Below are 13,435 nucleotides of genomic sequence, written 5' to 3' on the forward strand. Positions count from 1 at the left end.
AAAAAAAAAAAAAAAAAAAAAAAAAAATACTCCACACAGCAATTCATTGTAATTGTTGGATCGCCAGATACTTGAGCACATTAAGGCATTAATTGATGTTGATAAGTGCCATTGCGGATATTGTAAGCAGAGAGTTTACCTATTTTTCGCAAATCTATTCAGAATTTTAAAAGCTGCCTATAAGTTATCATGGGATTCTTCGCAAAAATACTTGAAACAACAGCTTAATTAAGTCAATTGATATTATTTTTTTGTAGATAAATTGTTAATTGACTCAATTAAGGTGCTGTTTCAAATATTTTCGGCAAGGATTTGAGATAATCTAAGTGTAGCCTTTGTTCCGGGAAAATGGTTTAAAAAGCAGCTTTATTGGGTCAATTAGTATTATTTATTATAGACAACTTGTTAATTGACTCAATTAAGGTGCTGTTTCAAAACTTTTCACGAAGATTCTCATGATAAACTGAATGCGTGCTTTTTCTTTGCGAAACAGCAGCATAATTGAGTCAATTTGTATTAATTTTTATAGTAAACTTGTTAATTGACGCCACTAAAAGGCTATTTCTAGTTTCGCTGACTAAGGAAGGGTTATTTAAAGCTACTCATGCGATTGATATGTATGTTTAATGAAAACATACTAATATTAATTTTGTCATTTATAATGTATTATATTTACTCTCTATTATGTATCTAATATCTGCTAAAAGTGTGTAATTATTTGCAGCAAAACCTTGACAGAACTATCAGATTTTAATTTTGAGATATATATGGAACTATTTCTGTTCAAAAAATAATTAAAAAATGGTTGCATTCCAGGGAAAAGCGAAAGTATTGAACAACTTAGCGCAATAGAAGGGCATTTGCCTTCATTAGCCCAAGCATCATGCATTCATTTATATAATTTAGTGCAACTGTTAGCATCTATAAAAAAAAAACAATGACTTAGAATACCTGCTAATGCCATATAAGCAACGCTTATACAAGAATGTAAGCTCCACCTATAAGCCACTGTCAAATTAAAGTCTCCAACGACTAAATTAAATTGCAATAAAGCAAATGACTGCTATAAATAATGCCATACTAACTGCTACCAATTTTGTCTTTTACAATTGCAGATCAGGCAACTTTCAAGAAACAACTTTAACGAGACCAACAACAACATATAAGCGGTTACAACGAGTTAAGCGACGCTGCCGCAATATATGAGATATTTAAATGAGCTGCAAAAACAACGGCGCGCAGTTATAGCGACACCGCAGCTAATCCACACATGCCATGATTACCAGAATACAAGCAGCACAAGCAGCAGCAAGCAGAGTAATAACAACAACACCTACATGTAACGGATCTAAGTCAAGAGCAATGCAATATCACACGAAAACAGCAAATTCAACGACCATAACAACAACGACAACTAAAGCTGGTCAGATGCAAAAACACATGACAGCAAACACGCTGGACGCTACGATGATGATGGCAGCGACGGCGACGACGAGAGCAAGACGCGCTGCAACAACATTGCGTCATTGTAGCATGGCCGCTTTGCAGGTGTTGATGCTGGTGTGCGCCTTGCCACCGCCCTTGCAACCGTTGCGCTTGTCGACGCAGCGGTGGGCAGGCGCCGTCGAGGCGTTGCCGATTACCTCGAAGCCCATCGAGGGCACCGCTGAAAATCTGGCTTGGCAGGAGTGGCTCATGTTGCCAGCCGAACAGAAGCAGTTGGAGAAATCGCGTAAAGTCACACCGAAATCGATATTTTCGCTGCCGTTTCGCGATTGTCCGCCCGGCCATCAGCTCTTCCAGTCACGCTGCATACCAACCGTAAACATCAATCAGAGCGACTTGCTCACACAGCAGGTGTTAGGCTTGTTCGGCGGCAGCAATGCGGGCGCCGACACAGCATACGAAATCGATTACGGTGACGAGGAGTACGATTTGGGTTTGGGTGAAGGCGAACCGGTGATGATGTACGAAGCGCCGCCACAGCCCTTCAACGGTGGCCTTACTGTGGGCGCTAGCAACGCACAGCAACCGCCGGCGCGTGATGAGCCATTGAAATTCAATCTGTTTCAGCAAAAATTTCCAACCAACGATTATGAAGCGGATATGAGCAGTGGCGCAATGGAGGGTAGCGGCGCTGCGCGACCATTGACTGAATTGCTAGCCACGAATGGTGCGAAAGGTGAGCGCGCTGACGTGGTCGGCAATGACAATGATGCTGGCGCAACACTTTTCAACTCAACACAGTTTTTGGATGCGGTGCAAGGATTTTTTCAACGCAATGTTGCAACAGCGCAGAGCGAAAGCAATGCAACAATAGCCGCGAAGACCGACAGTAATGCCAACATCACGGACCACAATACGCGCGCTGTGAATGGCAGTCAAGTGATGGCTGATTTGTCTGCGGCGGACGACGGCAATGTGCCGGCATTCGCAGACGGCGATATCGATGCGATTATATTGCCGGCCGTGGGCGCAGGCACCACAGCGAAAACGGTTGGTGGTTATGCTGGTGGCGACCTTGAACCGCAGCGCATATCACTGTTCAAGGATGACAGCAGTGTACACCTGGTTACAACGGTAATTGCGCAGCCAGCCAGTGTTGACCGCGCAGGCGGCGCGGAAGAGGACGCGGTGGCAGGCGATTTGGTGGCAGCGGCACAACAACAAGAGAATAGCATAGCGCAATTTTTACGCGCCGATGCGCTCTTGCCCTTGAGCAGTGTAGCGCCTTACATTACAACAACAACCACAACAACAACGACAACCACGGCACGTACTCTATATACACATGATGCCGGTCATGCAACAAAAACGTCGTCAATGAGCGCCAAAGATGAGCACCCACGCAGCGTGACGGCGCAAAAGGCGTCGACGGCAGCAAACGATACCGACGCGCAGGAAACGAGTTTCATAACCACAACCGAGCCTGAGGGCACTACGAACTTTCAAATCGACGAAACTACCGTGATAGAGGCGCAAGGTGCTGACGCCGTGGCCGCGGAGAGCAACCTCTCGCTTTTGCAGACCATTGCGCAGCAACAACAATTGGAGCTTGAAAAATCGAAAGCCACGGCTGTTGAAGATGTGCCGTCAACCACGCTGGTGACGGACACAGTCGACGATGATGAGACAACAGTTGCAAGCGACAAGACAACAACGGAAACTGAGACAATAATTAACGAAACAACAACAGAACAAAATGCGTCCGAAGAGAGCGTAGTCACAGCATATACGACCGTACAACCGTTACCTAGTGTAGACGCAGTGTCAGCCGCAACAACGACGCCGCAAGCAATCTCAGCTAGTACATACCGGTTTCGCCACACCCCTACCGTCGTCAACGCAGCCGTCACTCCCATCCAGTTACCTGCGCGTAGCAGCGCCGCAAATAAACAAATCCCCAGTCTTGTCACCACAGTCGTACCGCAGACCGCGAAGATACTTGCAGCGGGTGAAGAGGCGACAACGCGTGTCAGCGCCGACAGCGCGCTCGTGAATGATGTGCCGAGGAGTGGCAACAACACCGACAACGACGACTTAGTGAATGTTGTCGCCGCCAGCATCAACAGCGACACCGATAATGACAGCAATAAGTATAAAAATGCCGCGGCGCACAATCACAATCGGGATGCGGAGGCCGCGTCAGTGACGCGCGACGTAAATATCGCGCAAGAATTGCGAATGATTAATGAATTGGTGAAGGGCAATCGACAAGCGAGCGCGACAAAAATGGCAGCTACAAAGCCAACAACAATTGCAGCGACAACAACAACGGCAACAACCACACAAAGTACAACCATTTTAACGCCGCCAACCGCAAACGCGCCTGATGAAGAGGTGCAGAAAGCCGCAAGCGCGGCAGATAACGAACAGCAGGCCAGCGCGGGCGGTGCGGAAGCAGCTGAGCTGGGAGAAGAGGTTGACGCGCCGACTACAACAGCAACAGGAGAAACAGCTACACAAGTGGCTGATGCGTCCGCAATGAACGAGTCTTCGTTGCCTGCGGAGAGCAGTAGCGAAATCGTTGAAACAACAACAATAACAACAGCAACCGCACAATCACTCTCGTTGACTAAAATGGAAAGTGCAAATCAAAGCGCCGAGTCTGCCACAACAGAAAAAGCGCAACTTAGCGAGTCGTCAAGCAAGAAGCGCACCGGATTTGAGGCACATATGAGCGCAGAACCCGACTATGAGGCCGAGGCCACGGCGACAGACACAGAATTTATGGCCGCTACAACGCTTTGGTCGCGGATTATGCCCATCTTTGGATTTGGTGCCAGCGCCGTCGTTGCAGACGCAAATGCACCGGCAATAACCACGCCAACAACAACAACAACAGAGGTCGCGGAGCACACACCAATTGGTAGTATTAGTAGTAACAGTAGCAGTATCAGTAGTAGTAGTAAAAGTAAAAATAGTTTAAGTGAAAAAAGTAGCAGTATGGAGAAAAACAACAATAACAACAATATAATTAATAACCAAAAGAGCGATTTCGTTGCGCCCAGTCGTCGGAATAGCAAAATTATCCGAATCGATCACTTTAGTGATAATAGCGTAGCGGCAGCAACAGCAGCAACCACAACAAACACAGTAGAAGATACGGATACAGCAGCTACAGTAACAAAAACAACAGATGACTTTGTCATTGTGCCGGAAGAGCACGAACCCATGGAGCAGTCGGCCTACTGGTGGTTGCCTGCCAATTGGCGTCTCAATCGCGGCACGACGACCGAAGAGCAACCGCTGCTCTTTCGCTTGTGGTCCGCATTTCCCGAAAGCCAAATGAAAACCAAAGTTAGCACATAATAATCCCAGTTTGTTGCTTCCCACAGCAATGTCCACTCGGTAAGGCATGTCTCGCATGCACGTACGAAGCGAAGGGAGATTGTGTGTAAGGAAATTGACGCAAAGTATTGGGTTTAGTCAAATTTTTTAAATGCTTCGGAGCTTTAAAAGCTGCCGAAAATTGGAGTCGTGAGAAATCGGGCCAAGCTGACATTAGATGGGGCGGGGTTAGTTTTTCCCAAGAGCACTCGTACAAATTACATACACAAACCGCTAGATAAACAACAACAATAACAAAGAGATAATTAACATAACGCTTAGTGAAATAGAGACCAATGCAATGAACGTGAAGAAATAGAAAATTTTTTATTAGTTAAATACAGTTAAACTTGTAGTAGACAAATTTTACGAGCGCGCGCGGAGAGGGAATATTGGAAAATGCGTATACGGGGAAGTAGGCAGCGCCGAAGAATGTGCACAGAAGTTTAGAGATTCATTGTGGCGCAGAAGTTGTTAGAAAATATGAAAGCTCATACAAAAGCTTAGGAGCGCGCAGAATAAGTGTATGAAAGCTTTGTAGGCGTGGTGGTAGAAACATTTTTCTTTACTTCAGTTCAAAGCACATTTGCTAACCACGCTTCTCTGTTCTCTGGCACTCTAGCGCAAGCAAAAGTTCAAAAAGCGATTTGTGTTGCTCCAGCAAAAAGTGTAAGCTTGAGGTTTGAGTGTTTTATATATTAGATGGTGCGCAACACTTTAAATAAATGTTGAAAGCTCACGCTTCTTCAAAATTCTTATAAAATCCATAAATTTTACGAACACTTAAAAGTTTAAATTACTTGAACTGCAGCTGGAGTAATAATAACGAAAGCTGCTAAAAGCCTTTCGAACTTCTTGTGTGAAAGTGTAAGCGCTTCAAATGATTGTAGAGCAATGATTGGTGAATTTCGTTCAATTGCGTTGAAAAATCAAAAGCTTTCATTACTTGAAGTGCAGCAGGAGTAATAGTGAAAGCTGCTAAAAGCGCTGTGTGCAAATGTAAGCGTTTTAAATAATTGTGGTGCAATGCTTGGAACATTTTCGAATCATTGTTTGCTTTGCTTAAATATGAAAGCTTCACTTGAACATGAAAGCTCCCAGTTTTACAAAGCTTTATTGTTTCGGGGAAATGCCTCTGTAAAGAATGGAGATACAAGTTGGAGCAGTAAAACTTCACGCAAACTAAAAAGCTTTAAGTTTCTAATGTAATTAAGCTTTTTACGCACTTTTTTTCAAATTACTAAAATGCCCAACTTTGGTTGCCGTTGCCGAGCACATGCCGGAATTGTGAAATTCGCGCTAAAGTCGAGCTTGTCTGATAAGCCTGATAGCAGGAATGAAAAAGGTAGTAAACACATAAAAAAGGAAATACGCAAAATATGTATGCCATTAAACAAAAACAAAAAAATATTGAAAAAAAATATACATATGTATTTGTGCTGATGTCTCTTGTATGTATTAAATATTAAGCCATTGTTGCTGTTGTTATTGTATTGTTTTTGTTGCTGCTGTTATATAGATTTTCGTTTTACATTACATATACTACGACACACACATAGATATAATCAAATTAATAACGCATTAAAATTATCCCCTTGTATTTGTTGTATTACATATAAGTAACGTACCTAACAGTGTTATTGTTGTTGCTGCTGCTGCTGCCGCTGCTATAATTTCAAGAGCGTTTAAGCTCACACATACAGTTTTAAGTAAGTACATATATACAACAACAACATGATTACAAGAACAAAATAAAATATAACGGTTTTTTATGCAACTGCACGCATTTCGTATGAGGTCATTCGCCGTTTTGCCTGCCTCCGAAGTTATTTCGGAAAATTTCCAAATGATTTAAAGATCGTAAAACACTTACGAGAACAACATGTGAGCCACATTATGTGCTTTTGTTTTGCAAATTTTTATGCAAGTACTTTTATGTGTATGCGTTTATATTTATTTATATTAGGGTGGTACTAAAAAATTTAAAATTAGTGATTAATTTGCAATATCAGATCCTTAAGCAATAATATTGGCGTTATTTTTGTTACATTTGAAGATATCAAAGTTCAAATTTTTTCAGGAGACCCAAAATCTTTTCTTTTTGTCATTTGTTGGACTAATGTCATTAATACAGTACCCAAGTATTACTAATTTCAATATAAGCACCGTATGGTGTCAGTTAAGCGGTGTTACGTTAGGGTCAGCTTTAAAAATTACAAGAATTTACCTAAAATGTTTTTCTATATATTTATATTTTTATTCGTCTTGTATACTGGTTAAAAGACGTCAGGTAAGGGTGATCCTTAAAAATTACAGAAATTTACGTAAATTGTTATTTTGTCTTGTTTAAGGGACCGCCCTGATTTCTATAACTGTAATTATTCATGTGGTATGAGGAATAAGTAATGTAACATAAGGGTGAAATTTCACAAATCACGGAAATTTGCGTAAAATCTTTTATTCTACTTTTAAGAATCACCCTAATTTGTAAATGTATTTAGTGATCTTGTGTAAAGGCTATACGGTTGGATTTAAAAACATCACAGAAACTTACATAAATAACGGTTTTTCTACATATAAAGATCACCCTAATTTCTATAACTGTAATTATTCACGGTTTGAGGGTGAAATTTCACAAATCTCGGAAATTTACGTAAAATCTGTTGCCTACACATACGGACCACCCTAATGTTTAAATTTATTTACCTTCTATAAGTGCTAAATGATGTTTCATAGGGGTGAGCTTTTAAAAATCACAGAAATTTACGCAAACTTAATTTTTTTTCTATATTAAGTGACTACCCTAATTTATATAACTGTAATTAGTCATGTTGTGTAAGGATTAAAAAATGCCACACAAAGGTAAAACGAGGTTAAATAAGGATAAGCTTTAAAACGTCACAGAAATTTACGTAAATAGCTATTTTTCTACATTTAAGGGTCACCCTAATTTATACAATTGCAATTATACATGTTGTGTAAGAGGTAAATGAAAAGAATTCTCTGAAATCCGACTTAAAAATTATTTTTCAAAAACATTTGAAAAGTCACAGAATTTAGCTATTTTTTTTTCAGATTTAATGACCACCCTAATTTATAAATATATATACAAAAACAAAAAAATTAATTCCACAATAACCAAAATCCAAATAACGCAGTCAAAGTGCAAATATCCCAAATATCTTCAAAAATTTTTTTTAATGTCCGTATTTAAGCACCAGCCTAATATTCGAATACATAAGAAAGGCTTTTTGCACACGTACCACGCATTTAAAATGCCAAAAGCCAGCATCAACTCGCCTATATACATACACCCACACATATACTTGATTGCCTGCGTGTATTTCCTTATTTTGCGTTCTTTATCAATAATCGTTGCCTGCGCGACATGGACACAAAACGGCGAATGCCATTGCAATATTTACCAAATGTGATGTAATGCAAAGTATAAGCGAAAATTTGTTTGTGTTAAGTAAACACATGTGTTTTTTTTTTTTAATTTTAAATGAAAGTAAATAATTTTTTTATGTAATTATTTATACAATTTACTATGTAAGTTTGTATGTATTAAGTTTAAGTGAATATCTATATATACTATCTACTTGTACATTTATCTAACTAGCATTATAAGATCTATTATGTATTATAACAATATTATGTGTATAAAAATAACTGTAAATGTCAAGTTTTAAGCGATATTTCTATCACTAAGTAGCAAACAACACAATTAAGTCCTACATATGTATGTATATCTCGTGCCCGCACTATTTTTATTTTTGTATAAATCTAATAAGCCCTTAAATTGTGTCTATATATCAACTAGTAATTCAAAATGGCCCGATTCGTTGTGAAAACTGGGAGTATTTGTATGTGTAAGAGCTTTCAAAGTTGTACTAAACTTAATATTTATCAAGCGGAAATACGCAGCATTTAAGTCTGTCCGTTATAACTGTTATATATAGTGTATGGTCTAATATAACTGTTATATACATATATATGCGTGTAGGTTATTTTATTGCGTGTAACAGCACAATTTGTTAAAAAAATAAGAATAATGGCGAAAAAATCATTGCAAATACAATGAGAGTTTGTAAACTTTATTTAGCGGGTTTTTGAAATCTAACCGAAAGGCAATTCCAATATTGATTAGGAATATTATGCCACTATGAACATGTTTTATGTGACTTAGCAAGTCCAACAACCTAAAATAATGATGAATATACTTCAAGCTCATAAATCAAACTAAGTCGAATCTTGAACTAAGGCGGAAGCTTTAGATGAAAAGCCTTAAACAATGTCAAAGCTTTAAGTGAAAGTAGGAAAAAAATCTTTTCAGAACCAAAACTTGAAACAAAATAAAAGCTTCAATTAAAATCCACATCAAGATGAAAGCTTCAAATAATGTCAGTGTTCACGCTTAGAACAAAATGAAAGCTTTTTAGAAATAAAATTAAAAAAAAAACTGAAAGCCTTAATAACGTCAGCGTTTTAAGAGAAAGTTTGAACGAAAGTGAAAGCCTTAAATAATGCCAGAGCTTTGAGTGAAAGCTTAAAAGAAAGTGAAAGTTTTTCAGAATTAAAATGTAAAAAAAAATGCTTAAATTATGTTAAAACTTTAAGTGAAAGCGAAGAAGATAGTAAAACCTCTCATATAGAAAATTTTATACAAAATAAAAGCTTAAAGCTTAAAAAGCTGAAAAAACGTAAAAGCTCAAACAAAAGCGAAAATTTTAAACATTAAACCTGAAGCTTTCAACAGTTGAAAAAAAATTATGGATAAACTGCTGACGAAAACACTATAAAAGTAAAAGCTTAGATCAAAGTTTAAACTTTGAACCAAGAAAAACTTAAAACATGGAACTTGAAAGTGAAATGAAGCTAATGTTAATAAGTGTTAGAAACGATGTGAAAGATGTGGAAAAATGAAAGCTTATGCAAAGGTGCTGGTTAAAAAAAAAGCTTATGTAAAGCGAATTCTTTAAACAACATGACAAGATGAAAGCTTGGGTGAATTCAAAGCTTTGGTGATGTGAAAGCTTAGGTGAAATGAAAGCTTATGTATACGAAAATTTTCGACAACTTCAAATAGGGCTTTCAAACGTCATAATATGACCTGGTCTACGAAAAGGGAGCTAACGTGCGAAAACTAGTTTTCTGGGAAACAGCTGTTAAAATAAAAAGCATCTCATCTTCCATCTTTCGACCCTTTCCGTAGACCAGGTAACATATATTAAAGCCTCCTAAATAAAGTGAAAGCTTGTAGTAAAACCATATACTTAAATGGAGTGAAAGTGAGGAAGATTTTGCGCATATTACTCAATTTTTTGATATTTGAAGTAGATATAATCTCTTGATACTTCCTGACTTCAATTATTTTGAGAAATTTTCTCCAAAAATTCAAAATTGGTTAATATATTCACCGGATAATATATTAAATTTAATTTCATATAATTTATATAAAACAAGAAAATTTCAATTTTACTTTAGTATGCATATTAGAGAGAAATTGAAGTTCTTCGACTTAAGAATATGAACCAGTTCAGTTTAATATTCAATTTTGTGCAATATTTAATTTGACATAATGCTATAGAAGGGCAATGAACAGAACTTATGCTGCGTTTGCACTCACCCGACAACTTTTGTACTGAAATTTTCGAACAGCCGTTACAACTTAACAACGAAAACAAAAATAGCAACACATACGAGTACCTATACGCATACAAACCCACATACATACACAAAATTGTTTATTTGTGTTTGCGTGTGAACAGCGCTTAACAGAGTTAATGAAGGCCAACAAATACTAAAACAATTTAGTTAGTTATGATTAATTTCGAATGCATTTTAGCGCATGCTAACGGTGATTTTCTGCATCACAACAATTTTTTAGTCAGCGAGGAATTTGCAATAAATATACAATTTCATATTTTTAGTAACAAAATGTAAAAAAAAATTAATAAAATAAATAATACAACTGTTCATATAAAATATGCATAGCCATTTATTAAGCTAACGAATAAATAACGGCATAAGCCGGTAAATGCATGTGTGTAGCCTTACAAACAATACAAAATAAAATATGCAAAATTATATGTACAACAATTGCGAAAACCTTACAATGCAGCGTTTATTGAAATTGTTAATGATGATGTTGGGCTTGAAATTTCAAACTCTACAATTTCGAAAATTCGTTTTATGCAAATTATTTGGTTGCAAGTGGAAATATTCTCAATTATTCGACAATACTACTTAATAGCTTTTTATGCAACCATTGCTATTTTCAATAAATCAGAAATATATATCTTATGTGTATTTGTGTAAATAAAATAGTTTTGTTAGTTTTACTACAAATCACGAACTAACGGCGACGACATTGTAAACATTTGTGTGTTTATGCGCCAACCGAGCAATAAATGGGCAAACGCTAATAACGTGTAACGCAATATTTACAAAAAACGAAAAGAATAAAACGTTGAAGAAATGTTTTTATTTATGAGAACAAAATTCGAAACTGTATAAAAATGTTGTTTTATTTAACAAAAGTGGAAAGCAATTAAATATTTGATTACAATCTGCCAGCGCTTGGCGCTTGGTAGGCATGAAAAAGCTGTAAAGCAGCAAATATTGGTTTTAATAATTTTTGTATAAAGGATGTTAAATTTCAATTCACAATTACACAACATACAAGTCACACAATTTCGCTGCCAATTGCAGAAAAATATTCAGTTTGCTGAGAATTATAATTATTTTTAATTTTTCAATAAACTGAATAAAAACAAAAAAACACTTGCACAGAAGTAGAATACGCTTCACAAATAGAAAAAGCATGACAGCTATATGCTTTAGGAGTTCCTTCTGAACGACATCAGAGATTGAAGGTTAGCGTTAGGTAATAATAATTTCGTGAAGATATCTCCTCAACTAAAAAACTTTGCCATACAAGGATTTGAGTTTCATTGGTCAATTTACAGTTCACTTGAAAAGTACCCGGCTGACGCTATAATTAAAACTATATGATTTTTATATAGCCCTAACTTCCCAAGACACGCTTCTTAATTTGACAGCTGTTGGATAATTAGGAAGATAATTATATTAATTTTGAGGGGGAAAAATACACTGGCAGCAAAAACTTGGCTCGATGAGAAGCCTCTGGACACTGCTCGTGCTAAGCTTAGATGTTATGTAATGAGCACCGAAGACAGTGAACACAGTAGAGGCCGCTACCGATGAAAACATCAAACAAGGCCACAAACTGCTTTTGGATGAATTTGTTCGACATAGCAGGCACTCTAAAGATATTAACTGAACGATTACATCATTTAATTTACGACTGAGTCTATGCAAAGTGGGTGCCGCGCAAACTCACTTTTGATCAAACACAACGTCGATTTCATGGTTCGGAGTAGTGCTGAATATTCCTTTCATAGGCGTCAATCGTCACGGGCTTATCTGTGTAGACAAACGCCTGCATATAATCTCACAAAATTGGTCCAGTGGTGTTGAACGGTACACGAAATACATGAAATATTGCGTTTAAGAAATTGATTGCTTCGTTGCATGTATGACATGTTGCACTGACATGTTGGAACCATATCCTTCAATTAAGGAATCGGCCCAGTGTGACCCTGCGAAAAATCATTGGTATTCGCGATTTTTTTTCCTCTGCCCAAAGAGCAGACCAAAACAGCAGCCAAAGATGGGAGGGCATTCAACCAACGTCTTGTAGATTATTGGCACTCCAAATCCAATAAGTTTATTTATTTACGTACCACGTCAACCAAAAGTTAGATTTGAGGCCGAAGGAAATTATCTTGTGAAAATTGGGATCTGTGACTATGCACTTGTTTTGGGTCCAGTCATCGAACATGCGATGCGCTTGATGGTAATTCGGCTTCAATGCGAATACATGTTGGATTTTATAAGCCCGCGAACTAATATCGTTCTGCTTCTGTTCAATCTTTCATTAAGCGGCTGATCACAGCTCCACAGGTTTCGAGCGATGGCGGTTGGACTTATTTCGGTCTTCTGGTATATTTTGCACAGCAGCAATAGCACCATTTTTTTTTTGTTGTTTTGTCAACTTTGCTGGGCGAGTATTGGATGCGCCGAGACATAATTTTGGCCATAAATTTTGCAAATTTTTTCCGGAACAATGGAGTAAGTCTCTGCATTATGAAATGGCAAACTTAACTGAGCATAATTCATGTAAAAGCTGTAAAAAAACCAACTCCAAAAAAATTTGTCTAATTGAAAACCAAAGATAAAAAAGTTCCCGTTTTCGATTCGAACTAGTTACGACTGACTAGGTTTACATAGACTATTGATTTCACTTACTCCCACAAGAAATGGTCAAACGGTATTACATGTTGCATTTGACAAATAAATAGTAAATAGTATAACCAAAAGCTCATTGATGAATTTCAATCACTTTGCTGGAACCCATTTATATTTAGACACTTTATATTGACTTGGAATGCCAAAAAAAACGTGGAGTATTTGTCTATAGAATCGAGTAAATCGTTTTTGTAAACTCGGATTTCTTAAAAAAGAATGACAGCTTAATTGGCTTAATTGGTTATGCGCCAGAAAATAGTTTGCTGATAAC

General features: G+C 37.6%; 2 protein-coding genes across 3 annotated transcripts in view; one reads left to right on the top strand and one right to left on the bottom strand.

Annotated features, from left to right (window-relative positions):
- The window catches only part of LOC108970330 (protein folded gastrulation), a 92,657-nt gene extending 87,001 nt beyond the window's left edge, over positions 1–5,656 (top strand). For both annotated transcript variants that reach the window (XM_018935693.1, XM_018935772.1), the window contains exon 3: positions 1,116–5,656. In XM_018935693.1, the coding sequence (XP_018791238.1) occupies positions 1,276–4,812 (3,537 nt within the window). In that variant the 5' untranslated portion in view covers positions 1,116–1,275 and the 3' untranslated portion in view covers positions 4,813–5,656. The remainder of the gene's footprint in view (positions 1–1,115) is intronic.
- The window catches only part of LOC108970615 (myosin-G heavy chain-like), a 374,599-nt gene that overhangs the window by 191,878 nt on the left and 169,286 nt on the right, over positions 1–13,435 (bottom strand). The window lies entirely within an intron of this gene.

The sequence above is a fragment of the Bactrocera latifrons genome, unplaced genomic scaffold (genome assembly GCF_001853355.1).
Source record: "Bactrocera latifrons isolate USDA-ARS-PBARC rearing strain unplaced genomic scaffold, ASM185335v1 scaffold_0, whole genome shotgun sequence".
NCBI classification, from domain to species: Eukaryota; Metazoa; Arthropoda; class Insecta; order Diptera; family Tephritidae; genus Bactrocera; species Bactrocera latifrons.